This window comes from Pipistrellus hanaki, assembly GCF_964339955.1.
Source record: "Pipistrellus hanaki genome assembly, chromosome: 12".
Taxonomy (NCBI): Eukaryota; Metazoa; Chordata; class Mammalia; order Chiroptera; family Vespertilionidae; genus Pipistrellus; species Pipistrellus hanaki.
The window spans coordinates 38,102,433-38,129,756 of NC_140514.1; the positions used below are offsets into that span (position 1 = coordinate 38,102,433).

General features: G+C 46.9%; 2 protein-coding genes across 3 annotated transcripts; both read right to left on the minus strand.

Annotated features, from left to right (window-relative positions):
- Nucleotides 1-4,683: 4,683 nt before the first annotated feature.
- On the minus strand, nucleotides 4,684-16,532 carry CLEC4F (C-type lectin domain family 4 member F). 2 transcript variants are annotated; one of them, XM_084901195.1, is made up of 8 exons: nucleotides 16,395-16,532; nucleotides 15,539-15,652; nucleotides 15,235-15,330; nucleotides 13,579-13,763; nucleotides 12,645-12,900; nucleotides 9,832-9,983; nucleotides 8,737-8,855; nucleotides 4,684-8,053 (listed from the first exon to the last, which is right to left on the minus strand). In XM_084901195.1, exons 1-8 carry the CDS (start codon nucleotides 16,453-16,455, stop codon nucleotides 7,903-7,905), a joined length of 1,134 nt encoding a protein of 377 aa, XP_084757321.1. In that variant the 5' UTR covers nucleotides 16,456-16,532; the 3' UTR covers nucleotides 4,684-7,902. The 2 variants fall into 2 exon arrangements, with proteins under 2 accessions (XP_084757321.1, XP_084757320.1); XM_084901194.1 differs by having other exon boundaries at nucleotides 12,645-13,763.
- A 2,865-nt stretch (nucleotides 16,533-19,397) lies between these two features.
- Nucleotides 19,398-25,529, minus strand: CD207 (CD207 molecule; the record flags this gene model as incomplete). Its single annotated transcript, XM_084901260.1, has 6 exons — nucleotides 19,398-20,503; nucleotides 20,995-21,113; nucleotides 22,053-22,204; nucleotides 22,780-23,154; nucleotides 25,243-25,359; nucleotides 25,454-25,529. The coding sequence occupies 6 exons, from the start codon at nucleotides 25,527-25,529 to the stop codon at nucleotides 20,353-20,355; spliced, it is 990 nt and encodes a 329-aa protein (XP_084757386.1). The 3' UTR covers nucleotides 19,398-20,352.
- Between the last annotated feature and the right edge of the window lie 1,795 nt (nucleotides 25,530-27,324).

Genomic DNA, 27,324 nt, shown 5'->3' on the forward strand with positions numbered 1-27,324 from the left:
ACTTTCCTTGAGGATCACAAAAGACTTTATTGACATTGTTCTGTTTTTATCGCCAAACCCTTGCGTGGGCGTGGACTAGCTGGTGTGTATCAGGAACCCAGTGTAAGAACCTTATTCTTTCACTAGGGGCCTGATCCATGAATTCATGCAAGGGTGGGGTCCCTCGGGTGGCCTGCGGAGATGGGGCCCCAGCTCATGCCCCCTGCCAGTGCTGCGTCGCCCCCTGGTGGTCAGTCCACATCATAGCGAGCAGTCAAACTGGTTTCCCTGTTGAACTCCCAGTGGAACAACTGCCCCTCCCCAAGGGGACAATTAGCATATTATGTTTTATTATATAGGATATTTGCTCCCCTTCCTCAACTCCAACTGGAACTTTCTGGCCTCTTGGCTGTTAGAGTTCTTCATTGAACCACCTGTTCAGAGGGAGAGCAGTCTGAGCTAAGTTGTTACACCTGATAGGGACTTAGTGCCGATAACTGGCCATCTCCCAATAGTGCAATGGTCTAACAAACAAAGAGTTTATTTCTCCTTCCTCTAACAGCGTAAAAGGCATGGGTCAGCAGTGCATCTCTGCCCCTCATGGTCACTGAGGGACTTAGATTCTTCCCCAGGCATGCTCCTCCATCACTGCTCCTGGTTGTCACCTCCAAAAATGGAGCTGGTGCCCGGCAGGGATCAAACCTTGAAGCAACAAAGTCCCAGGCCATTCACCGCAGTCAAGGTTCAGAGCAGGGCCAGAAACTCTTCTAGGTGTACAGGTAGAGGCCAAGGAGTTAGTTCAGGGATTTAGGTGCTTATACGAGCTTTGGGAGGATTGAAGGAAAAGGGGGAGCTCTGAGTTCAAAAACATGCATCACCAAACCTATAGACCAGGGAGCAAGGAGCCATTGCTCCTGTAGCTGCCACTCAGTCCCCCAACACTGGGCAGGGGCCCTGGAATCCTGTGCAGAGACAGTCCCCACCTCCGAGCTTGCCCCAGGAAATAGGCAAAAGGCCAGGGAGGTGTGCTCTGCCTCACTTCCATTCTAGGAAGCTCGCACAAGTGTTCCTAATGAGATCACCTTAATTGCCCTCCAGAAGCCTGGGTACACGGGGTTCTTGGGAAATGGAGCAATGAGAAAGGGCAGCCTGGAATAGGGGAGTGAGGATGGGGGCTGAGAGAGCCAATCCGTCTTACCTTCCACCCTGACACACAGACATTGCTCCTGCTCCATCTCATGCCCAGCATTTTCACCTCATCAATCTCTGCCTGTTCATTGCCCTGAGGCTCCACTGAGAGGAGCACCCCCTCCTACATCTGCCATCCTGGGTGCAATCGGCAGCCCCCCATCATCCCAACCAGACCGGGGTGCAGACACAATTCTCTGAATCTCCTTAGCTCAGTGCTGCTAAAAAGCAACGTTAGTAAGATAATACAAAAAAAAGACATTTTAAAAGGGATCAAAACTTCAAAGAGACATGTCTACATTGCCTAGAATTCCTGTCCAAATTAACTTGGCAATGTTACTTATAATCACATAAATTTGTATTATTATCTATAATAATAAAAGCATAACATGCTAATTAGACCGGACGTTCTTCTGAACGACCTTCCAGACGAAGCCAGGGCTTGGAGGGAAGTCCTGGTCCCGGTGTGAGAGGGAAGCCCAGGTCCCGGGTGCCAGAGGGAAGCGGTGCCAGCAGCCGGGGGAAGGAAGGCCTACTGTTGCATGAATTTCATGCATTGGGCCTCTAGTTAATTACATATTATTTACCACATGGTATGTACTATTTTATCTCACTATATCCCTGGGAATCAGACCTAAGTCCCATTGTACAGATGAGAAAATGGATGCCAGAGAAGTTGAATGACAAGCCAAGGTCATGCTGCTGGTCAGTGGCACAGCCAAGCCTAGAACTTAGACTTGCTGCCTCCATGTAGTTCCTTTTCCTGGAGGTCTGAGTGGCCTCCCTCCCTAAGTCAGTGCCCCCCCACCCCCCCGCGCTTCCAGTTGACTTTGTCCATTGGCAAGCAGAGCCGAGAGAGAGAAGCAGGGCTGTGACACATGCCCCACATTCACTTCCTTTGAGGCTCATCCTCCTCCACCCGCACTGGGCACGAGCTGGGGTTACTGTTGGCCACATCACCGGCAGGGTTAACAGTGGGTCAGAAGAGGAGAGAAGAAAAACAGGCCCACGGGCTTTGTCCCCAGGAAGCCTCAGCAGGTGCAGAAAGATGCCGGCAGCCTTCACGCAGGGGTAGGTGGAAGCTTAGAGCCGCAGGGGCTGTGGGGCCTCACAGAACAGCGGAGACTCAAACAGGACCTCAGGGTCAGGTGGAAGAGCCGCCGTAGCACAGGGGGTCATAGGACCTCTGGACAAGTCGTCCAAACTGGAGGCTCATCTTGCCACCTGTGAAGTGGAGATTTTAATGGAACCTTCCTCAGAGTTGTAGTGAGGGGTTCATTAGGCCACTGGCATAACAGTAGCAGCTGATGTTGCACAGAAGGACCCGTGTGCCATGCACCATTGTAAACCTGTACACAAGAACTTTCTTTTTTTTAAATATATTTTATTGATTTTTTTTACAGAGAAGAAGGGAGAGGGTTAGAGAGCTAGAAACATCAATGAGAGAGAACCATCGACCAGCTGTCTCCTGCACACCCCCCACTGGGGATGTACCTGCAACCAAGGTACATGCCCCTGACCGGAATCAAACCTGGGACCTTTCAGTCAGCAGGCCAACGCTCTGTCCACTGAGCCAAACCGGTTTCGGCTGCAAGAACTTTCTTAATCCACATAACAGCCTTAAAGGGGAGGTACTCCAATATTTTCACAGAAGAACAACTGAGGCACAAAAGCCAGGTAACTGGTTTTCCCAGCTAGAAGGAGGCAAAGCTGGGATTGGACCCAGACAGTCTGACCACACAACCTGGGTCTATAACCCCCACTCTCTCCTGATTCACGTAATTCCTACTGTCCTGTGAGCAATGGCGATAGCAGCAGAGATGATTTATGAGCCAGGCAGAACGTCCAGAAATTCAGCCATTGTACAGATAAATCCTAAGGGCTCGTGCAGAGGGGTGTTCTGAGCACCAGTGCAAAAGCTGCCATCAGAGCTGGCTGAGAGGATGCTGAAGCACAGGGCTCGGTTCCCATGGCCTGGTAGCTGAGATATGAAGAAGGTGGCTCATTGGGGCCACCTTGAAGAGAGCCTGGAGTCCAGCCCTGGGTCGGGTACAGCTGGGAATGGGAAATGCCTGTCAGATATCAGAAGGTTAAGATTACCACAAAAGCAGGGCTTAGGGGAGAGTCAAGAAGCAGTGGGGTGCAGGCTGCTTTGGGAAAGATAGGGGGAACTAAGAGGCAAATTTGCGCTATGAAGACCCTTGTCCTACAGGTCCCTTTTCTATCCTAAATCACCCTTCCCAAGAGCAACCCAGGCATCCTTACTCTTCTGTGATTTTTCCTGGGGCCTTCATTGACCATGAGATTGGTTGGCTTTGAGCTGCAGGAATTGCTGGCAGCAGATAGAGTTAGAGTGACTTATTACTGGCCCTTCTAAGTGAGGACAATACAAAGGGAGAGGGTCTTTCTGGCAGGCACAGTGCAGGCATACTGGGGGGACTGGGCCAAGGCCCGGGCCTAAATCTGGGTACAGTGTGTGGGAGCAAGTGTTAGTAGAGGACACTCAGAGTTGCTGACTATGACATGGGCACATTTTTCTCTAAACAAGTGCCTTTCCTCATCCTCAAAATGCTGAGACATCTTCCAGAACGTGTTCACTCTCTGACTGAGAAGTTGTCCCCTGCCCCCAGAAAACAGGCCTGGGAGGTCATTTCATGACAGCACAGAAGTCTATGCTTCTTCCCCCTCTGCCAGAGTCAGGCTGTCCCCTAAGTCACAGTGTGAGAGCCCAGTCTCGATCAGGTTGGGTCCTTGTTTCCAGGAAAGACTGGAAACCATGGCTCCGGGAGAAAAGGCTGTGGACATCAAGGTGCCAACAGCACAGCCCGTATGGTGACAATTATCTGTCACAGCCTGCTACTGCCACCAACACAATCCATGGTCACCACAAGGGGCAGCTGTACGGGGTTTGCACAGCAGAGACAGGGTGGGGCAGGCCCTCCAGGGTGAGAACTGCCACTTCCCCCCAGGATAGCTGAGGGCTTCACTCTGGCTCCTCAGATGGCTCCACTCAGTCTGCAGACAACTTGGTTCCTCTGCCATTCTGACTCCCTCTTGGGGAAATTGCCACTTTCAGAACCTCCCTGGGCAGAGAGACAGGGCCAGCCCAGGCCTGAGAACTGATTCTGGAGTGAGCGGGAGAGAATCCTTCATGTTTATTTGTCCCTGTCCCATAACCCTTGGACCACAGGCTGTGGTCGGCTGGATTGATGATGCAGAGCGGCCTGCTACTCCAGAATGTCACCTCCCTCAGGTTTCAAGCTCCACAGGACTCCTTGCTGTGACTGTGAGAGGCTGGGTATCCCTGCCTCCTACTAGAATGCCAACTACATGGGGGCTGGGACTTTGTTTGTTTCACTGTTGAATCCCAAAAACCTAGAAAAGTGCTTGGTACATAGTAAAGGCACAATAAATTTTCCTTGATTGAATGAATATTGATAAAAAGCAAAATTCTTCAAGTAGATTTAGAGGTTATGAATCCTTAGACATAAAACAAAGGAACTCTGAAATATGTAAATCAAAAACTTTATAAATACAAGACTGTGATAAAATGATACAGATAGATTGTTACACATGCAAGAGTTTTGTTTTTTTTAATCCTCTTAGAGAAATTGACAGGCAAATTATAAATGAGGATATAGAACATCTAAATAATAACAATCACAAGCCTAATGTAATAAATATGCCTATGGAACTTTTTTATAAAAAGTGAGCATATTCAAGACCAAAAGAAAATCACAGTAAATTTCAAAAAAAGCAGGACGTATTATTTAACACTGGCTGCTGTTTTATTGTATATAAGCCAGGAAAATCCTAAAAATAAAAATGCACACATTCATGTCTGTTTTTCTCAAAAAATCTACTATAATGACAGTGAAGAAATCAAAATGAGAAAAATACAGGATGACAAAGAGAATGGGAGAGGAAGAATCAATAGCAGATTATTGATTATTGATTATAAGGCATTTCAACAAAATTTGGAAGCTGCGAGTGAATGGAGGGCTGGTAGCTGACTCAGCAAAACTGAGAAAATGGAACTCTACCACAGTAGTAGTGTCTGGATAGGGGTAGTGAATAAAAATCAGGACAACTCGGTGAATTCAGAAGTACCTGTCACCTCCGAAGGCAGGGGTGCAGGGCAGACTGAAAACAGAAGAACTGGCTTACTCATCTCCTCCTCCACCTTCAGTAACCAGGCAACACCCCACTGCCTGTATTGCAGAAGGGTGGTTTATATCCAGAGAGGTTTGCACAGCCAGACTGAAGCGGGGAGCTTCAGGGGCCTCTATATATCAAACTGTGAGCTGCCCGGCCCCCTTTGCCCTCTGGGCCTATAGACTGCTCGCCACTCAGCTTCTATTTCCCAGGCCAAATACTGAAGAATTTCTTTCTGAGTAGTGTGTTACCCTTGTGGTACTGGATGGGGTCTGGGCCTGGGGTGGGTCTGCCTAGGGCTTGTTAGTGTGGGTTCTTGACTTTGTGCAGGAAAGATTTCACAGCATGGTCCAGGTGGCTCTTGAGAGGATGTTTTGTAAAGCTGGGGACAGTGAAATAAAGGGAAGGCTTAAGGTAGAAGAAGCAGCAGGAGAGGAAAAGTCAGAGAAAAGGGGGCCTTAGAGTCCGATTTAGGGGATTAGTTCAGGTCAAGCTGCCACTGACCGCTGCTCCCCTGGTTGCAAGTCTTGTGGAGTTCCTTGGAGTGTAGGAGCAAACAGCAGAGATACAAGTAGTGGGGTGCTCTTGCGAGAGAGCACGCCATGGATTCTTTGTCTTGAGGCATCTTATCTTTCTTTGGCCAGATTCCCGGGGGAGATCTCAGAGGAGACTCAGAAATTCCTATTCTTAATAGTCATTAGCTTTTCAGGTATGTCCTTCAATCTGTTGATGCATCAAAATGTGGGGGGGGAATTTTCTGATTAGTTTCATTTTTAAAGAACGTCATCAAGAACATCATTGAAGAGGGATCAGGACTGAGGCTGTTTTGTCTCCGGGAGGTATGGAATATGTAAACCATTTGCTCCTTAGTGCCGTTGGTTAGGAAAGATAAAACCTTGTGATTCATTAGCTGGATGTAAATTGCTCAGATTTTTTGCCTTAATTATATTGTCTCGGTTTCCTTTATTCCACTTGTCAAGGAATCTCCCTAGATTCTTACTACCCTGACTCACTTGGAGGAACTGAAATCAGAAATGCAGGGATACTCTGATGAAGAAATGCAGCTAGCCACTTCATGCCCTTCAATAAACCCACCAATCACCAAGTTTGTCCCATGAAGATCTAAAAACTTTTGAAAAACTTAAAGGAGACTCGCCCTGCTAGATAACCAAACATATTATAAAACTACAATAATCACAACAACATGTTTCCCGTAAAGGAAAGAGGAATTAATTCATTGGAATGCAATCAAGACTTCAGAAACGAACTTGTGATTTTGTATTTGAAAAAGTTGGCTTTTCGAGTGAGTGAAAAAGAGTATGTTATCATTTAATGATAGTTGAGAAAATTCCAGATGGCTTAGTAATGTAAATGTAAAAAATAAAGCTATATAAAAATAGAAGAAATACAGAAAAATTTTATTTCAATCCTAGGATGGAGGAGAAGTCTCTAAGATTAATGATAATAATAAAAAAAACTAAGAAGCCATGAAAGAAAAAGCCAAAAAGAAAATATGAATTCACACAGATTGAAGTCTGTTTCAACCGTAGATATCATAAAAGATAAACATATTTCCATTTCTGATCAAAATGGAGTAACTGGACCAGCCCTTTGCTGTAAGCAACTAGAAAACTGGACACAATACACGAAACAATTATTTTCAGACATTGGACAACAGAGCAAAACTGTGATTCGAGCTCCTGGATGGGGAAGCAGACCAGGTGAGCCCATAACACCCCAGGGTTTCTTCCTTAACACTCTTTTCAGACCACAGTGCAAGGAAGAGGGCCCCACGGGGGCGTGACAGTCTCATTAAGCTGGAGAGAGAAAAATGGGGGTATGGGGAGACAGAGTACTTGAATTTGGGAAGGAGTACAAAGGGGAGAGAGCTATACAGTGAAAGCACTCCAGAAATGTCAATGTTCCCTCTGCATGCAGAGGGTGGGGGGACACCACATGGCAGGGCAAAGAACTGCTCAGAAATTCTTATTCTAAACTGAGCTGGCAGAAAGCTGAGTAGTCCTAGGAAGGATGAATGGGGTCATAAGATGAGGCCAAAGCCAGAGATGGTAACGATCTGAAGACAAGACGAGACCAGCCACAGGAGAGAGAGAGGTTTGGGAGTAGTTTAAAGGACTGGAAAAATCCAGCCCTGGCCCATCTGCAGCAAAGGAAATGCAGGGAACACGTGGGATGGCCATGGCTTGTTCCAGGAGAAGGGACACTGAGGAAGGAGAACCAACCCCGGGAGAAGGGAGTGCGGCGGCTGTCGCAGAGACAAGCACAAAGCTTCTGTTCGTCCACAAGTGTTTATTGAAGACCTGCTGTCTGACAGGCCTGCACTGGTTGCTGAGGCGGATACAGAAGCACAGCAAGGCTCTTGCCTCGAGGAGCTGTTTATCCCACAAGGTCCTGCGAGGTAAGCATGTTGGACGGGTTAAATAAAAGGACAGGGAAGGAAACACAAAGGGCCAAATGGAAGGCCCAGGAGAACAAGATGGGTTCCGAAGCTCCACAGGACATCGTGGTGGAAAGGGTCCAGAGCTGGCAGGGGCAGTGAGCCCTCAGCTCTGGCTTACTTCAGGCCACACCCTGACTGATGGGCTTCTTGCAGATCCACTGATGGAGGGCATTGCAGTTGTTGTCATTCCATTTCTGCTGAAGATGAACACAGTCTTCATCCTGCCCATCCCCATGTTGCCAGTTGTCTGGCTGATTAGGGAACCAAAACCTGGAAAGGAGAAGGCTAGATGAAAGAAGCACCCCCCCACCCAACACACACACAAACACACCACTGCCTCCACTGTGGCATAAGCAGCTGAAGTGACATGGGTCCCTAATTCCCTGGTGGCCCCAGGATGGGAACAAAGCTGGGCCCAGACTCAGCATCAGGGTGCTCTGCTGAGGTTGTCCTTAGTTACTGAGGATCAAGAGAGAGAAGGGGTGTCTGAAGCTATGAGCTCCCTCCTCGTATTTCACATTCAGATACTGTGTGATGGGGGACCAGGCCTATGTGGAGTGTAGACAGGCGAAACAAACAAATAAACAGGAAGGTCTTCTTATGAGCTGCCTGCCAACCCCAAGACCATGAGGAGGGGTTCAGGCAAATATGTGTACACACACACACACACCATAGACATCACACACATCATGCACATCACACATGCACAAACATATCACCCATACATCACACATAGTCATAAACACATACTGTACACACACACATCATAAAAAATCACACACACACACACTGCATATACACATCACATACACACATCAAACACATTTCATACACATGTCGCACATATAACACTAACACTCAGTGGGCAGGTATACACACACAGGACAGGGAATCACTAAGCAGGCCCGCCCAAGACAGTACCTGGGACAACACCAGACAGTGATTGGACTCACACTTTGCTGCTGGCATCATTGAATGGTGTCCCATCAATCCAGCGCCAAGAGCCCTCCCTGTCCCTGTCGGTGAGGCCAATCCAGTAGTAGTTGGACTGTGTGAACTCTGTCAGATAGGCCTGTAAAGAAAAGGCAGTGCTGCTTGGCCCCGAGTGAGGAGCTGGTTCCCCCAGCCATGGAGAAGAGGAGTCCAGGGCTCCGCCTCCGGGTTCCAGGGCATGCAGCCCACTCCTCTGAAGGAGCCGGGTCCCTCCCTGCACCTCCCATGGTTTATCCAGGATCTAGGGCAGCAGCCAGGTCCCCTCAAGGGAAGTTCAGTTTCTTCCATGTTGACTTAATGAGGAGTGTGGCTTTACTGAGACAACGAGACTGGGCTATGAGAAAGAGAGAGAGAGAGAGAGAGAGAGAGAGAGAGAGAGAGAGAGAGCGAGAGAGAGAGAGAAAGTCCTGGAGACCTGGCCATGGTTTATTAAGAAGTTTTGTTTTACAAAATAGCATGTCCTTTGACAGACATACAAGAGCAGTCTCAGGATAACACAGGGATGGGCAGTTCTATAAAATGAATTATGCCAAACCTACTTTGTCAAAAACCCTAGTAAATTCTAAGTACCTTTGGCAAATGATCCACCAAAACTACAATGCCTTTGGTGGTCCTCAAACTCGTATTGTGCACCTGGCCTTGCCCAGAAGCCTGGGTCTCTGTTCATGGACCCTCCGTAGCCATTGGATTAACTGATGTTAAAATCAAGATTGACAACCAGAGAGGAGGCTGAGGGGCTAAATGAGGGGATGGGAGGGAAGGATGTTTCCAACACTTTAAGGGCAGTCACCTGGTGTCACCTCCCTTTCCTCGCTGCTGACATCTGTGGGCCTCTGGATGTGGCCCTCATTCAATGAGGACTTCGGGGTTTGCTGTCAGTGCTTCGACCTCCCGTGCAAGATGGTCACTGGGACTCAATAAATATTTGCTCCCTAACTGATGAGATGACATGAAAGTTTCTGCCACAACTGCTCTGAGAGGGGCAAATCCAAAGTATTAATGGCCCTTATCCCATATCCACCCCATCAGCACCATCCCAAACCCAAAGCGCTGACCTTCTCCTCTGCAGAAGTCACAGAGGCCAAGTGGGCTCCATGGGACACACAGGACTCCTCAGCCTTCTGCCAAGACTTCTTGGCATGAGAAAAGTAATACATGTTGCTGCCGTAGACCTTCCAGCCTTGCAGGATCAACTGGAGAAGTTCATCTGGAGCAAAGGTTGGGGATGAGAGAGAACCAGGGGCTGGCTGTGGATATCTGAGAGCTCGCTTCCTGACCTCTCCAGGGACTGACCACTGGGTATCACAAGACCAGGCAATGCTTTTTGTCATGCAAGGCCCAGGAGGCTGCACCCCCAGCCTACTACCCGCTATGTAAGGGCAGTGCAGCCAGGAACATCTCACTCCAGGAATCCTCAGGCAGCTTTGTGGACTCCTGCTTTCTGGGTATACTACCCTGTTTCCCAACTCATTGCTATCACCTGACAGTCCTTTGCACCTCAATTCCCTGCCAAATCCCTGCAAGGAGATTTCTCAGCCACCCCATGGCATCACTCATTTCCTTGACTTCATCTCCATCCACTTCAGCTGCCCACACCCAGGACCATACCTGGGATCTTGTCATCACCTGGTCTGCCTGACTTCACAATTTCAATTAGCTCCTCCCTGAGCACAAACTCTGAGTCTCTCAGCTCCTTTGTCCCTCCCTGCCATGGCACTCTGCTCCTTAACATCATCTACACCTACAGCTCTTCGAAATGGTGCCACACAGACTCCCTTATTCATCCATTTTATTCTTTTATTCTACATTCATGCCCAGCCAGCGTGGCTCAGTGGTTAAGCATCAACCTATGAACCAGGAAGTCATGGTTCAATTCCTGGTTGGGGCAAATGCCTGGGTTGCAGGCCTGATCCCCAGTGTAGGGCATGCAGAAGGCAACCAATCAATGATTCTCTCCCATCATTGATGTTCCAATCTTTCTCTCCCTCTCCCTTCCTCTCTCTAAAATCAATAAAAGTATATTCAAAAAACCAAAAACATCTCTTTCCCTTGTGGCACCTGAAGGCTGGTTTCCTGTTTCCACCCTCAGCCTTCTTTTCATAAAGCATTTTATCTCATGCAAACCCCACCTTCACTCCCATTGCCATAACCAGAACCAACATTCCAGGGCTCCCACATCTATGTCTGCAGCCAGGACCTCTCTCCTACACTCCAAATAGCCTGCAGGTCAGGTCCCGAGCATCTCTGACTAAGCATCTCCAAATCTTGCTGCTCTTCTGTTTTATCCCCCATCTCAGCAGGACACCTCTCTAGTCAGCTCCTTGAAGCCCTTCGGTAGATATTCATTCCCTGAAGGATGAAAGCCAAGCTTAGAGGCCTTCCACACCTAGCCAGTCTCTCTCCAGGTGTGCCTACCTTTCCAGCACAGTGTCTTTCAAACTACAGTTATCACCCAATAGTGGGTTGTATCAAGGTGTTTTTTGTTTTTTAAGAATAAACTATGAGCCCTAACTGGTTTGGCTCAGTGGATAGAGCGTCGGCCTTCGGACTGGACTGAAAGGTCCCCGGTTCGATTCTGGTCAAGGGCATATACCTTGGTTGCAGGCACATCCTCAGTAGGAGGTATGCAGGAGGCAGCTGATCATTAATGTTTCTAACTCTCTATCCCTCCCCCTTCCTCTTTGTAAAAAAAATCAATAAAATATATATATATATATATATATTTTAAAAAAAGAATAAACTATGAAATATCATGGTGCATTTGTATAGTAAAAGTTTTGTTGTGGTGTGTGTGTGTGTGTGTGTGTGTGTGTGTGACACATAATTATACTGGGTCACAAGGTAAAATGAAATTCATGCTGTGGTTGCATTTAAAATAATTTGATAGCACCATTCTGCCCCCCCGCCTACGGTCCTTTCAGCCTGTACCTCATCAACTGCCCTCTTGGCCACAGTCCAGTCAGACAAGCTGCTTGAAGTTTCCTGAACACTCGTGGCTTCACATGTCCATGCCTGGGAACCTGCTACTTTCTTACCCTATTTGTTTGTCAAACACCTACTAGTTTTTCAGGACTAAGTTCAAGAGCCATCTTCTCAACAAAACATCTTTTGATCTTTTCTCCTCCGAAAGATTTCCTCCCCGTACCCCCTGAAAGGTCCCTTCTCTACACCAGGGGGCATCGGCCCCCAGAAGATTTCTCTTTCCCTTCTTTTCCTCTTGCCACCCCCGGTTCCTAGACCTGCTCTCACATAACACTCTTAACGCCTCTCCGCCTCTCTGCATGCCTTTCATGCAAGGCTCCTCTACCAGCCTGTGAGCGTCCAGGGCCGACATCACTCCTTATTCATCTTTATGCCCCTGATACATAATAGGGCCTCAAATTTTTTTTTTTTTTTGGTCAGATGAATGTAGGAATGCTGAATACTGTGTTAAATGCTTTATATGTGTAAGTAAACTCATTTAATCCTCCCTGTGAGGTGAATATTATTGTCCCCACTTTGCAGATGAGAAAATGGAAGGTAAGCAACTTGATCAGAGTTAGTGATAGCAGGACGTCAGAAATACAGCTGTCTGGCCCCACTAGCTCCCGCTGTCTTTCCACACACCGTCACTATATAGTCCCTCCCCTCCCCAAGTATCAGTCTACCCAGATGATAAGCAACTTGAATGCAGGGACTCTGCTGCCTATGCCACTTCCACCACTGCCTGGGCACATGAACCCTATTTGGTTGGATTTGGCCCCTTTAAAGTACCCATGCTTCTTCTCAGAGGGATGCCTGGTGAAGTAAGCAAAAGGCCAAAGGGACAGGAGACTCAGCCCTCCCAAGAGACTGTACCTTCCCCAGGCCAACCCCTCCCTCCACTTACTTTGGGATTTATGTAGCTGCTCCTGCGAAGCAAAGGCTGCCTGGAGGGTCTCCAGGCTACTCTGCTGCTCCTGGACTTTCGCAGTTAGTGCTTTAGTGCTCTCTAGCTCCCCTTTTAACCTCTGAACCTCAGCATTGGCCTTCTGCAGATTGCTCTCTAGCATCCGGGTCTTGGACTGTAAGGTCGCAGCATCCTTCATTCCTTGTTTCAGGATCTGTATCTCTCTGCTGGCATTTTCCAACTGATCGCTTAACACCTGAATATTGGAATGTAAGGCATTGGTGTTTTCCAGTTGTGTTTTCATTCCTTGGATCTGAGCATTGGTCTGCTCTAGGCGACCGTTTGCTATTTGGGTCTGGTTGGTGGCTGTTTTCACATCACTTTTTAACAAGTGAATCTCATTGCCAGCCCTTTCCAAATGACCTCTTAATGACTGGATCTCAGCAGTAGTGTTGTCTAAACTGCCTTTTATAAGGGTCTGGGTCTGGGAGTTTAAGTCACTTGCATTTTGCAGGCTTCCCTTTAGCTTCTGAATCTCAGCATTGGTTCTTTTCAAACTATCACTTAAAACCTGATTCTGGTCCCTTAAATGATTGACACTATCCAGATTGCCTCTTAAAACCAGGATCTGAGCATTAGCATCCTTTAAACTATTGTTTGCCAATTGGGCCTGGGCATTTGCCATTTCCAACCCTGTCTTCAACGCCTGCATTTCACTGTTGGTATTTTCTAAGCCTCTGCTTAACACGTTGAGCTCAAAGCTGGTGTTTTCTAAACTGGTTTTTAAGAAACTCTGGGCCTGGGAATTTAAAGCATTTGCCTTTTCCAGATCTCCCTTTTGTCTCTGGATCTCAGCACTGGCCCTGTCCAAGGAACTTTTTAGCATCTGGACCTGGGAGCTCAAGGTACTGGCTTCTTTTTGAACGCCTTTTACCATCTGGATGTCAGCACTGGCATTTTTCAGATGACCACCGAGCAGCATCTGGATCTGAGAACTGACATTGTCCACTCTGCACATCAACATCTGGATCTCCGAGGTCCAGGTGCTGGAGTTCTCCACGTGGTCTTTAAACATCTGGAGGGTCTTTCGTAACTCTGCCACCCCAAAGTGGTAGGGATCTGGAGGGAGGAGATGGAGAAGGCAGCCAAAGAGGCCCATTACATAGGGAAACATTAGTTGTATGGAGCCAACCAGAGTGTTCTTGAATTTTCCAAGGGGAATTTCAGTGACACAGCCCTGCATGCTCCTCAAGCAACCTACTGCTCCCTGCAGCCACTGAGACCCTGGGGACGGGCCACCTGAAAATATGAGCCAAAAAAATGAAATAAAGGTCTATCCCAAGTGAACTGTAAGGCAGAAAGATTAAAATACTTGCCTATAGTAAACTAGCTGCTATCAAGAGTCATATTAATAGACAAATTCTATATAATAAAAGGGTAATATGCAAATAGACCAAAAACTGGAACGACGGATGGCTGTGATGTGCACTGGTCACCAGGGGGCAAACACTCAACACACGAGTTGCCTGGGTCAGTGCACTCCCACAGCGGGAAAGCTGCTCAGCCAGAAGCCTGGCAGCTGGTGAGTGCAGGGGCAGTTCTGGGAGCCTCTCCTGCCTCTGCAGCAGAGCTAAGGGTGTCCGACTGATGGCTTAGCCCACTCCCCAGGCCGGAGCAGTCCTAAGCCATCAGTCAGTCATCTCCCAAGGAGTCCCGGACTGCAAAAGGGCACAGGCCAGGCTGATTCTGTTCCATTTTAAATCAGTGGAGCAGAATAGAAAATATTATGTTCCAGAAATACACCCATACATGTATGAACAATCGATTTCAATGAAGATACAAAGGCAATTTGTGGAGAAAGGATAATTGTTTCAACAAATGAATGAATGAATCTCATATACAAAAATTAACTCAAAATTAATCATAGGCCTACATGTAAAACCCAAAACTATAACATTTCCAGAAGAAAACACCCAGAACGTCTTTGTGACCCTGGCATAGGCAAAGATTTCTCAGATATGAGACCAAAAGCACACCCATAAAAGAAAGAAATCTATAAATTATACATAATCAAAATTCAAATCTTGTTAAGAGAATGAAAAGATAAGCCATGGACTGAGAGAAAATATTTGCAAATAACATGACCGATAGAGTACTCAAAAAAAGAGTACACATTACATGATCCATTTTATATGAAACTCTAGAAAAAGACAAGAGATCTATATTACAGCAAGTAGATCTGTGGTCACTTGGGGATGAAGGGAAGAGGAGATAGGGAACGATGGCAAATTGCACAAGTAAATTTGGGAGGAGGATAATGAATATGTTCATTATCTTGATTGTGGTGATGGTTTATGAATATATACATATGTCAAAAGTTCTTAGATTGTCCATTTTAAATATGGGTATTTTATTATGTGTCAATTATACCGCAATAAAGCTGTTCTCTAAAAAAAAAAAAAATCATGCCTTTTGGTGATAATGATACTCATTCAAGGGCAGAAAGTGTTAGGGGAGAGGCCCATCCTAGGGTCTGGTACTCAGATGCCCCAGCTCCCTCCCACCCATCCGTACCACTGTGGCTACTCACTGTCAGGTTCCACTTGTAACTGCCAGGTAATGTTGTCTCCAAGAAACTCTTGTGCGTAGGCATAGGACTCTGGTGCAGGTCTTGGTTTCTGTAGAACTGAGACACCCCATTCCTGGGTCAGCACAATCCTTTAGCATTTAGCATTGAGCTTGAGAACAGGTTACCCCCTCCCCCAGTCAGGTGGCACCCAGTACCCCTCAGAGCTTCTGCTCTTGGGCCTCTGCTTTTTGGAGGCCCCTCTTGGTCAGTGGCTTCTTTCCAGTAAAGAGAGTGTCTGTGGGGTTCCGATTACCTAGGAACTTACCATAAAAGAGAGCCGTAAAAGAGATGACAATGATCATGACCATAAATACCAGGCCGGCCAGAACAGGCCTTGACATCTTGGGGGCTGCTGGAGCCACTGCCGAGGAGTCCAGGCCTGTGGGGGAGACACCAGTGTCCAGGAGAAGAGTGCGGGCTGGGCAGAGTTAGCCCCTCGGGCTCAGTCTCCTGGCCTGTCTGATGGGGATGAGAACACCTGCACTTATTATCACGGAGGAGGGGAATGAAGCCTGGTAGAAACACAAAGGCTGGAGAAGGTGTACAGGGTACAGACTTAACCTGGGCAGGGAGGGCAACAGAAGTGTGATTTGAATGAAAGAAGAGGGAAGGATGAAGGAAGGCAGGATGGGAAGGAGAGAGCAAGAATCCTGACCTCAGAGTCCGAGTCTCGCCCATGAATCCTGACCAGAGCAAGACTCACAGGTCTTTGGGGCTGCTGCCTCCTCCACAAACGGACATGGGTCAGTCCTGGAAACCCTCTGTCCGTGTCCTAAGAAGGGCTGTGCCACGGAGTCTGGGAGCTGATCCCCTGAACCTCATGGGGTACAGAGATGGGATTCAAAACCAGGTCCCTCAGAATTCTAAGTTCATGCTCTCTCTTGCCAGGTTGCCATCCTTAAATAAAGGTCTGGGGATTTTATGCAGAGACTGGAGGGTGCCCTGCCTTTCTGTCCTCTCCCGGCCCACCTTCTGCCATTGCCTGTTTGTTCTGGAGGCTGACATAGCGATGAGCATAGAGAGCTCTGGGCTGCCAAGAGGGGGCTGAGAAAATGGCGGAGGGCTGGGCAACAAGCAAGCCAGTGCCTGACTGAGGACTGCTGAGCCCTCAGTGTCCTCACCGTGGGAGTGCAGGGCGACAGATTGGTTGTCTCTGCGGAAGTAGGCCTTGGCAGCATTCATCTCTGCTTCCTTCCTCCTCCAGTGCTGCTCCCCGCCTCAGCCCCTGAGGCTTGTGTTGTGGGCCAGTCGTGGTGATGAGAAGGAAGCTGAGATACCCTGGATTTTTATGCTCCTGACCACACCTAAACTCTGCCCTCCTCCTTCTCCCCTCCCGCTGACTCTGCAGAAGTACCCCAGTAAGGCCCCTCCCCCCAGGACACCTAGGCACCAGTCTGCCCAGGCCCTATCCTCTTCCTCTTCCCAGTCCACACCAGTCCTTACCCTCTCCTTAGGCCCATCACCCCAGCATCTGTTCTCCAGCGTAGCCCCCAAACACTAGCCTCTGCCCCCAAATCAAACACTTTCACCACAATTTAGGAGGAGATTAGAGGTTCCTTCCCAACTTTTTTTTTTTAATTGATTTTTTTTTTTTTTTTTTTTTTTTTGCAGAGAGGAAGGGAAAGCGATAGAGAGCTAGAAACATTGATGAGAGAGAAACATTTATCAGCCGCCTCCTGCACACCTCCCACAGGGGTTGTGCCTGCAACCAAGGTACATGCCCTTGACCGGAATCGAACCTGGGACCCTTCAGTTCATAGGCTGATGCTCTATCCACTGAACCAAACCGGTTTCAGCTCCTTCCCAGCTTTGCAGAAAAAAAATTCCTTGTGACCCATGGCTGACTTAATCCTAGCCCTAGACCCTTTCAGGGCCTCACTGTCCACTCAGGGCCTCACAGCTGGCATGGCAGGTAACGGTCTGTGGTAGAATGAAACATGTAGTGGATTCTGTCCCAGTTCATGGATCAGAGCTCCTAAAGCCCATGACATTTCCTGAGTAATACGAGTGTTTTTGTTATTCAGAGCAAGCCCCTTTCAACTACCCTTGAGTTTATGCTAATAAGGTGACTAGGGGTGGACCCTTAGATAGCTTCACGGTGGGAGGTAGTCCCAGAAAGAGCAAGCTCCTACCTCTCCAATCCCACCCCAACCCATCCCACCCACCTCCAGGTAGAAGGGGCCTTGAGACTGAGTTATGAAAGCCACAAACAATGAGAGCGATCTGAGGAGCTTTCAAGGAGTTTCCTGGTTGATGAACACATCCATGTGCCAGGAGAGTATTGCTCCCCAATTCCTCGGGGACAGAGGCTCTTGTGCTCTGGGCCTTTCCTGACCACACCCTGTATATCCCTACAGCTGTTTGTTTGCAGCCTTTATCATAAACTGTAATCTCTCCCATCACAGGCCTCCATGCAGGCCACCATCTCATCCACTGTAACCCTATTAGTCTTATAACTTTAGTTCTCCCTGCCTCTATTCTTGCCTCCTTCAAATCCTGTCACCATAATGCATGTGTAATGATCTTTTCCAAAGCCAGTTTGATGCCCATGCCTGCATTACCTAGATCTCTCAGCCAAGGAGAAGCAACACTCACATTTTGGTTTCTAGTAACATTCTCAAAAACAAAACAAAACACACACACACACACACACACACACACACACAAACAAAAAAGCAAGGATGTTTTGAAGAAATGTCTGATTCTAGGAGTGGAGCAGGAAATCTACAAAACGATACTGGGGTATCTTACACAGTCAGAAAGTAAAGAGATGTGTTTGTTGTTTTTAAATGATACAAATATATCAAAAGGACACAGGAGCCAAATGAAAAAAGCTCCCAAAGCTGGAAGGACTTAAGCAAGAAAATATGTATGGTATTGCCCTAGCCGGTTTGGCTCAATGGATAGAACGTCAGCCTGCGGACTGGAAGGTCCCAGGTTTGATTCTGGTCAAGGACATGTACATAGGTTGCGGGCACATCCCCAGTGGTGAGTGTGCAGGAGGCAGCTGATCGATGTTTCTCTCTCATCAATGTTTCTGACTCTCTCTCCCTCTCCCTTCCTCTCTGTAAAAAATCAATAAAATATATTTTTTAAATATACATATATAGTATTATTGGATTATAACCCAAAGTACAAAATCTATGAATTCATATATATAAATAAATATTTGAATAAATAGATAAATCTCCCATACAGAAGGATTACATATCAATTCTTAGATATGCAATCATCCTTAAGTGTGGGCTGCACACAGTGACTGCAATGGTCTGTTTGTGTTCCCTCCAAATTCATATGCTGAAATCCTAACCATCAATTTGGTAACATTAGGAAGTGGGGCCTCTGGGAGGCGATGAGGACATGAGGGTGGTATTCTCATAAAGGGGATTTGTGCCCTTATACCATGTGAGGTCATAACAAGAAGTCTATGGCCTGGAAGACAGCCCATTTCATTGAAGAAATATGTACCCCTGTAGGACTCTGTTCTCCTTCCTGCTTCCACTCTCCTCCTCTCCAGCTGGTGCTGCCTGATTCCTGCCTCAGCCACTGGGCTGAGATTGGAACCCAATTTCTGTGAACGGGGTCCTGGGAAGAGTAGGAAACCTGAGGAGTTTTCCCCTTGAGAGTAAAACCAGAGACTAGAAGACGTTCCAGTGAACATTTGAGAAGAAAGATCACCAAGAAAGTCAAGACACTGCAGACCACCCTGGCCGGTGTGGCTTAGTTGGTTAAGGGCTGTCTTGTGCACCAAAAGGTTACTGGTTCGATTCCTGGTTAAGGCACATATCCAGGCTGCAGACTCAATTCCCAGGAAGTACCCAATCAATGTTTCTCTCTTTTCCTCTCCCATCCTCTTTCTCTAAAACAACAACAACAACAACAAAAACAACAACAATAAAAGCATATTGTTTTAAAGAAACAGACACTGGAGACCTCACTCCCCTTCACTTTGATAAAACCAGAGATAAGCATTGGTCTTATTCTGTGGGATAGTTCTACTCCTTGGTAATTTTGGACCCCCCCTGGTTCCTGAGGACATCCCAGCACTTCACGTCTAGCAAAGCAGATGGCCTTTCCTGCACATTCACCTGTACACCCAGGAATGAAACATGCACACAGAGGGAGGCCTTTACACAGGCAGCATTTTATTCTATTGAAGCTTGGAGGTGAACTCTTCAGGTACTGAGGGTCACTTCCTTTGCATGTGAAGCCAGGAAATGCAGAAGAAAGAGGAGGTGCAGGATGTGAGGTGAGCAGAGGGCCTCAGAGTTTACTGAGTGAGGGGGATGGAAAGGACCACCCGATGCTGGTCCAGCTCTAAAGGAAACACATCTCCATGTCAACCCCTGATCTGAACCAGTTGAACCTGTCCCAGGGAAGAAGGGGTTCAGACCACAGAGGATGCCGATGAAGAGGATGATGGGGCCATGGCATGGACAGGATCCCCAAGAGCAGAGTCTTCCCAAAGAACCCGGCCATCTATGCAGGCAACAGGGAATTTGGGGGATCATTGGAAAACTGCTGGGTATCGATAGCAGAAGAATTGCATGGGCATCTGAAGCAGCTTTCATGTGATTAAGCTGAGTCTTCTCTGAAGGGACTCAATTATCTTTCAATGGCTCTCTCTGCCTCTACTCTGACCTCCCTCAAGTCTTGTCACCATATTGCAGGCATAATACTTTTTTCAAAAAATAACTAGGTATGCAGGTGGACACACACATTACCTAGCTCAGTCAGGAAGAAGCAGCAACACTCCAAAAGCAACGGCACCCAGATCTTGGCAAAACCCCAGGGTATGCCCCAAATTAAAGGTCCTGATCCATCTAATAAGGCAGTTTGAATTTCTAAATCTTCTCCACCATGCCCTCCCATTTCAACCCAATATCTTTCCAGTACAGCTGCCTCTATGGAGTTGAAGAACTTCCAGCCAAGGCAGATGGACTCCAGGTGCATATGGGACACTTTTGAAGCAAGGAAAGTTAAGGTGCAAAGTCACCTTGGAGTGTGGAGGACGAATGGCACTTCCTTGAGTCTGGAAAAGCACTGAGACTCAAAGTGCCAGCGTGGGGGCCAGTCCTGTCATTGTTCAGATGGAATATAGTGACGTTTACAGATGAAAGGGAGCTGATGGTCACAGGAGGCATCATTCCATGACTGAAGTGAGGACACCTCTAAATGGACACAATGTTCATTGTTCCTAGCATTGTTGGGCTCACCTGGACTCCAGAACCTATCAAATAAAAAAACAAAACAAAGGAAAATGTATTTCCAATGAAGAAAGGAGTAACTTCAATCCAAGCTTTGGTCCCAGGTGATAATGTCACAAGTTTTTGCACCCAGGCCTGAGAGGAAGGGAATGAGTGAGCTGTCAATCTCTAAGCCTACTATCATCTCAGATTAGGATTGAACCGGCCCACCTCTCTCATAACTCCACACAAACCACACTCGGACACCTAGATGTAGGCCAGGCCCCCTGCCAAAGCTGGCTGGACAGCCATACTGCCAAACCCCAGAGGGTACAGAGAGGCCACAGATATGTCCCCACCCCCCCTCAGGCAATTAGTGACAGAAGTGAGCTGGGTTTTGGTTCAGTGCTCCAGGCACCAGTGGACAGGGAAAAATCACAAACGCTATAGTCAGAGGGAATATTCTCCCAGGCTTCTGCCCTGGCCCTGATCCAAACAAAAGTCAGGCTGGGAAGGAGGGCTCTGGGGGCCTTACTTCATACTCTGGACCTTGTTGAATGGAGTGTTGTCCACCCAGTACCACTCCCCTTCACTCCCTGCTTTGGTCAGGCCAATCCAGAAGAAAATCCCGCCTGCTGTCTTGTACAGAAACTCCTGTAGGGAAGACAGAATGAGAAGAGATGCTGCCATCACTCAGAGTTAGAACACCTGACACTGGGTATTCTTCTCCTGTCCTCAGTGACAGCCCCCAAACCCCCAGACACCTGCATACTGACCTTTCTCAAGCTTTTTCCTGTCTCTGCTCAGAGCCCAGAGTCCATCTTCCTAATTGTTTGTCTTTGCCCTGCAACTAACAGACTCAGGACTCAGGCCTTTCTGACCCTCAGGAAGCTGGTGCTAGAGCACAAGAAAGAATAAACTGAACTCCAGAATAGGGACCCTAGGAGAATGACCCAAATAATGATACCTAAATTTAGTGAGCACTTCATATGTACAAGGTACTATACATTTATATGCACTTACTTGAGTATTGTTGTTTGTTTGAGGCAAGTACTATTATTACTTGTGTTTCATCTGAGACTAGTTTGGGACTCTAGACTCTGACCCCAGGACCATACTCTTATCTACACTACTACCACACCTTCCAAATGGAAGGGGTTTGATTTCCTGTCTCACCAGGTAGAAGACTTCTTGGGTTCTGTGGTGTCAATAATGCTGTTTACAAATATTTCTGTCTTCTGGGCATCCAGAAAGATGGTTCCTTTCTACCCTCTTTGAAGCTAGAAGTATTACATAATTTGTTTTACAATGAAAATGTGAGTAGAGATGTGTTAATTCCAGGCAAAACCAATACACAATTCGTCATGTTTCCTTTTCCTGCCTCTGCAATGGTAGAAACATATGTGAGATGAAGTCTCCTTGAGTAACCACAATGAGCAAAACCTCTTGTAGGCCCTTGTTGGACATGTAGTGTGAGAAGTAATTCTTCATTGTTAGGTCTCTGATATTTGGGGATTTTTGTCATGGCAGCAGAATCCTGCCCATCCTACCTAACACAGCTACTAATATACCTCTAGTAGAAACAACACTCACCTGCTCACTGTCTGAGGTCACTGAGGTCAGGTCTGAATTCCTGGACTTGCAGAACTGCTGGGCGCTGTACCAGGTCTTTTGGACTTGAGAAAAGTAATAGAAGTTCTCTTTGAAGTACTTCCAGCCTTGATAAACCATCTGTAGAATGTCATCTGGAGAACAGGGTGAAAGGTGAACATTGGTGTTTCTATTTCTCTGGGTGCTGGCTAGGTGGGGACACTTAAATGGGATCCCAGAGATAGCAATGAATGGGGCTGGGCTCTAGGATCCTTTAGTCCTTGCTTAGGTATTTGGGGTCAATCCTTCAGATCCTAAAAGTCTGACTGAGGTTAGTAGAGTCTCTGGGCTCAGAGAAGGCGAGTGAGAGAGGATGTCTCGTGAGAAGCAATTCTCCATTGGCCATCACAAGTGGCTGAGACCCTGAGCTCTAGGAAAGAAACATAATGGAAAATAGCTGGGTTTGGGCTAGGACAGAGACTCCCTAATGCCATCTTCTGTGCCTTTGTGTGGAAGCCCAAGTTGGTCCTGGTTCCTTTTCTCCTGAAAAGCCCCTAAGTCCTCCCCAACCCCAATGCTGAGCCCTCTCTTCTTAGCTTTGCAGCCATGTCTATCCTGCTCCTCTTCTGCTTCTGTCCACACACACTAGCCCCAATGGCCTCAGGCTTGAGACCAGCAAGGTCCCATGGGCCACAGATCAGCTTGCAATATTATTTTCTCAGTCACTTACTTTGCTTTTTGAGTAACTTGCTGATGTTCTCCAAATTGCTCTGGAGTCCTTGAACCTTTACATTTAATGCGCTGGCTTTATCCAAATCTCTTTTCAATTCTGGGATCTGGGCATTTAAACTGTAGACTTCATCCCAATTTGTTGTTAACATCAGGATCTGTGCATTGGCTGTCTTCATACCAGTTTCCAGTCTTCGCATCTGAGAACGCACATGATCCAGGCTAGCATTCACCATCTGGACCTGAATGCCAGTTGCCTTCACGCCAACTCTATTCCTCTTAATTTCAGAACTCAGGGTGCTGATGTTGTCCACACGACCTTTCAGTAACTGGGCATTGGTCTTTACATCTGATAGTGTGCCCATAAACCACGGATCTGGATTTGAGAAAGTCCAGAGGTCAGTCAAAGGGATCCCTAGGGATGGGGGAGGGGGGGTGTTACCAGAGTGATAAAAGGAAGGGAAGAGACGGGTTAGAGTTTCCCAAGGACCCAACCCAAGGGGCTGTTGTTTATCCTACGTTCATTCCTAATCTAGTTACTTAACAAACAAGTGATGGCACCTACCATGTGCCAGGAACTGTGGTAGCTGTGAGTAATGCAAAGATTGATAAACATGGGCTCTCTATTAGAAGATCTCACAGGCAACAGAACCAGGAATTATAACCCATTTCTAAATTTTCTTTAAGTGTTCAGAGCACATTTGGTAAAGGGGTGCCCTCAACTACACCTTTGGCCCCCTCCCCACAAGCCTCTGTGCCCTATCACTTGATTCCCAGCTTCTCCTTCCAAAGACTCCTGCAGTGGCCATCAGCGAGGGCAGCTCCACCCCTCCCACATCTGTCCACAGGCTCTTTGTGACCATGAGAAGAGCCAGCCATGCACACTTCTAACTTGGAAGTGACTTCTCCAGAGAAAACAGAAAGAGAGAATTATGAAACCATTTACCCGTTTCTCTTATCCTTCCCGTTGTCACACTCTGATTAGGTCAGAGGTTTGGTGCCAGAGAGGAGACCAAAAGTAAACCAAGAGTGCCTGGCCAGTGTAGCTCAGTGGCTGAGCATCGGCCTATGAACCAGGAGGTCACAATTCGATTCCTGGTAAGGGCATATGCCCAGGTTGTGACTGCAATCCCCAGTGTGGGGTGTGCAGGAGGCAGCTGATTGATGATTCTCATCACTGATGTTTCTATCTCTTTCTCTCCCTCTCCCTTCCTTCCTGAAACTAATAAAATATATTTCTTTTAAAACCTCACAAAAGTAAGCCAAGAGGCCTCCAAGCAGAAGAGACTCTGCTCAGAGGCTCCAAGTCTAAGATCAAATATGTCCCAAAGCCACAAAAGAAGAAGACAGATGTCCCCTTCCTCTGCTTGCTGGTGGAAGAGGAAGGCTGTGCCAGCTGCAGAAGCCATGGGCCTCAGCTGGGGGAAGAAGAAAGATAAGCCACACATCCAATGAAGAAGTAGGAAGGCTCCCTTGACATGATCTTCATGGGAACAGGAGAATGAAGAGAGCCCAAAAGGGTTCTTGGGAAGGGGAAGAATCCTGGAGATTTGTTGACTTCCTGGTCAAGTTATCCTTCTAGTCATCTGGGGTTGAGTATACAGTTGGGATTCCATCTCTTGTAGAGTCGGAAACATCTTACTCACTGTTGGGACTTCCCACAAGGCTCTCTCTGGATCGAAGGGACATAGAGCTCAGAGAGGGAGGAGAAAAATGACATGGGATAAAGAAATAGATGAATGGCCCTGGCTGGTTTTGCTCAGTGGATAGAGCATCGGTCTGTAGACTGAGGGGTCCCAAGTTTGATTCCGGCCAAGGGCACATGCTCTGATTGTGGGCTCAATCTCTCATCATTGATGCTTCTATCTCTATCCCTTTCCCTACCTCTCTGAAATCAATAAAGAAATATATAGTGAAAAGAGCCGAAACCGGTTTGGCTCAGTGGATAGAGTGTCGGCCTGCGGACTGAAAGGTCCCGGGTTCGATTCCGGTCAAGTGCATGTACCTTGGTTGCAGGCACATCCCCAGTAGGGGGAGTGCAGGAAGCAGCTGATCGATGTTTTTCTCTCATCGATGTTTCTAACTCTCTATCCTTCTCTCTTCCGCTCTGTAAAAAATCAATAAAATATATTTAAAAAAGAAAAGAAAAGAAATATATAGTGAAAAGAAAAGAAAAAGAAATAGGTGAATGTTTCCTTGGAACAAAGAGTATATCTTTGAGCACAAGCATGCAAGTGCTAATCCCATTCAGAAAAATCTCCCCGGAATTGGGAAAGAAAGAGCAGCAGTTCATTTTATTGAGGACCCTGTGAATGCACAAGGAAAGAGGCAAATGAAATGAGGCAAATGAAAAAGCCACAGGTGGGAGAGACCACTGGAGAGCAGGAAAGAGAGGGCTGGATGTTGTGGAAGCTGACTGGCTCTGGAGAAGGAGCTGGCCACATGATGAAGCCAGAGGACTTACAGAGAACGGCCTGCAGCACGACAGAGGCAAGAAGGACCAGTGTCAGGATGACAAAGGCAGCACGGACTGTGCAAAGTTTCCTCAGAACTGGAGACGAATCCATCTTGGGAGGAGGCTCTGTTGGAAGAGAAGACAACATTTGTTGAAGGGCCAGCAAACTCGGGTTTAGGCAGAGAGCATTGAGCGGGTTCTGAGTAGGGACTGTGCTTGCCTCGGGGCCAGAGGGAGATGTTCTGTTTATCTACAGAGAAATGAGCATCAGGGATCTCACTCTCTGCAGCCTTCATCCTGCACTCTTACCCCTGCAAACAGGTGCTTCTGGCCAGTTCTCTCACCAAGGAACTTTTATCTGGAAGAAAAGGGAAGTGAGTCCCACAATGGATCACCAGGTAATCCCCAAGTTCCCCATTCCTGACTTAGAAACCTTGCACCATCCAGAACTGAAATATCATTGCTGATATGTACACATAAGGAACTGTTTGACACTGAAATTGGATCTCAAAAGAACTGTTGATTTAGAAAGAGACTCACTACAGACTGATTCATATGCCTTTCAGCATAACAATTATTGCTTGTCTCATTTTTTATCCTTATAAGTATTTTCGGGCTTTCCTCAAAGGTCTGAACTTCCAGGAAGAGGTTATTTGCCTCCTCCTTTGGGGATGGGGTGAGTCTGTTACTTGGATACCTTGACCATCTTGTCCCAAGGCTATCCTACTTCTTTAATCCCCTCATCCATCATTTATCCACCCACCCATTCATCCCACAAATGCATATTGGCTGCCTTATAAGTACCAGGCACTGTACTAGGGCTGAGCCACAAAGATGAGTAACTCAGAGTATTTGCACTCAAGCACTTCACAGGCTGAAAGGAAAGACAGCTTATCGATATTTCTTTCTTTTTTAAAATATATTTTATTGATTTTTTTACAGAGAGGAAGGGTCAGACTGTTGGACCTCAAAGGGAGGATGGGATAAAAGGGAGAGATCAACCAAAGGACTTATGTGCATACATATGAGCTTAACCAGTGGTCAAGGACACTAGGGGGGTTGGGACATGAATGGGGGGTTGATACCTTAATCAATAAAGAATTTAAAAAAAAAAAAAGAAAGAAAGAAAGAAAGAAAGAAAGAAAGAAAGAAAGAAAGAAAGAAAGAAAGAAAGAAAAACATTGTGGCCCTAACTGGTTCGGCTCAGTTAATAGAGCGTCAGCCTGTGGACTGCAAGGTCCCGGGTTCGATTCTGATCAAGGGCATGTACATTGGTTGTGGGCACATACCTTTGTTGGGGGCATATCCCCAGTAGGAGGTGTGCAGGAGGCAGCTTATCAATATTTCTTTCTTTTTTTAAATATATTTTATTGATTTTTTACAGAGAGGAAGGGAGAGAGGTAGAGAGCCAGAAACATCAATGAGAGAGAAACATCAACCAGCCGCCTCTTGCACATCCCCTGCTGGGGATGTGCCCGCAGCCAACGTACATGCCCTTGACCGAATCGAACCCGGGACCTTTCAGTCCGCAGACTGACGCTCTACCACTGAGCCAAACCGGTTTTGGCAGCTTATCGACATTTCTCTTCCATCAGTGTTTCTAACTCTCTAACCCTCTCCCTTTCTCTCTGTTAAAAAAATCAATAAAATATATTTTTAAAAGAAAACCATTGTGATAAAATATTATAATTTCTATTATTAAAGCATCTTAGATGATAGAGTATTTCTTTATCAAATGGAAGCTTCTCATCTTTTGAAGAAGTCTGCCAAATCTGAGAAACCTCATACATAACAGATTCTAAGCATATATTTCTTGGAAGGTAGGAAAGAGATGAAGGAAGTAAAGAAGGAAAAGAGGGGAGGAAAAAGAAAAGGAAGTCAGTCCAGATAATTACATGGATGAATGGATGGAATGGATGAATAGGTGGGTGGATGGATATACCCATCCATTGATTATGGGTCCTTGAAAAACAAATGAATGGAAGAACTGATGGTGATTATTTCTCAAGTCTGAAACCTACAGTCTGTGGACTGGGATCTGTCTTCCAGAAGTTACTGCTTCTTCCCACTGCCTTCAGAAATCCTCATTCA

Excerpts from the sequence above, each read along its gene's own strand:
- CLEC4F (XM_084901194.1), bottom strand. The coding sequence starts at position 16,455 with ATGAATGCTGCCAAGGCCTACTTCCGCAGAGACAACCAATCTGTCGCC. Across the intron at positions 13,764-15,234 it reads GTTACAAGTGGAACCTGACA|ATCCCTACCACTTTGGGGTG; the intron begins GTGAGTAGCCAC and ends TCCTCCCTCCAG. Across the intron at positions 8,856-9,831 it reads TGACTTCTGCAGAGGAGAAG|GCCTATCTGACAGAGTTCAC; the intron begins GTCAGCGCTTTG and ends TTTTCTTTACAG.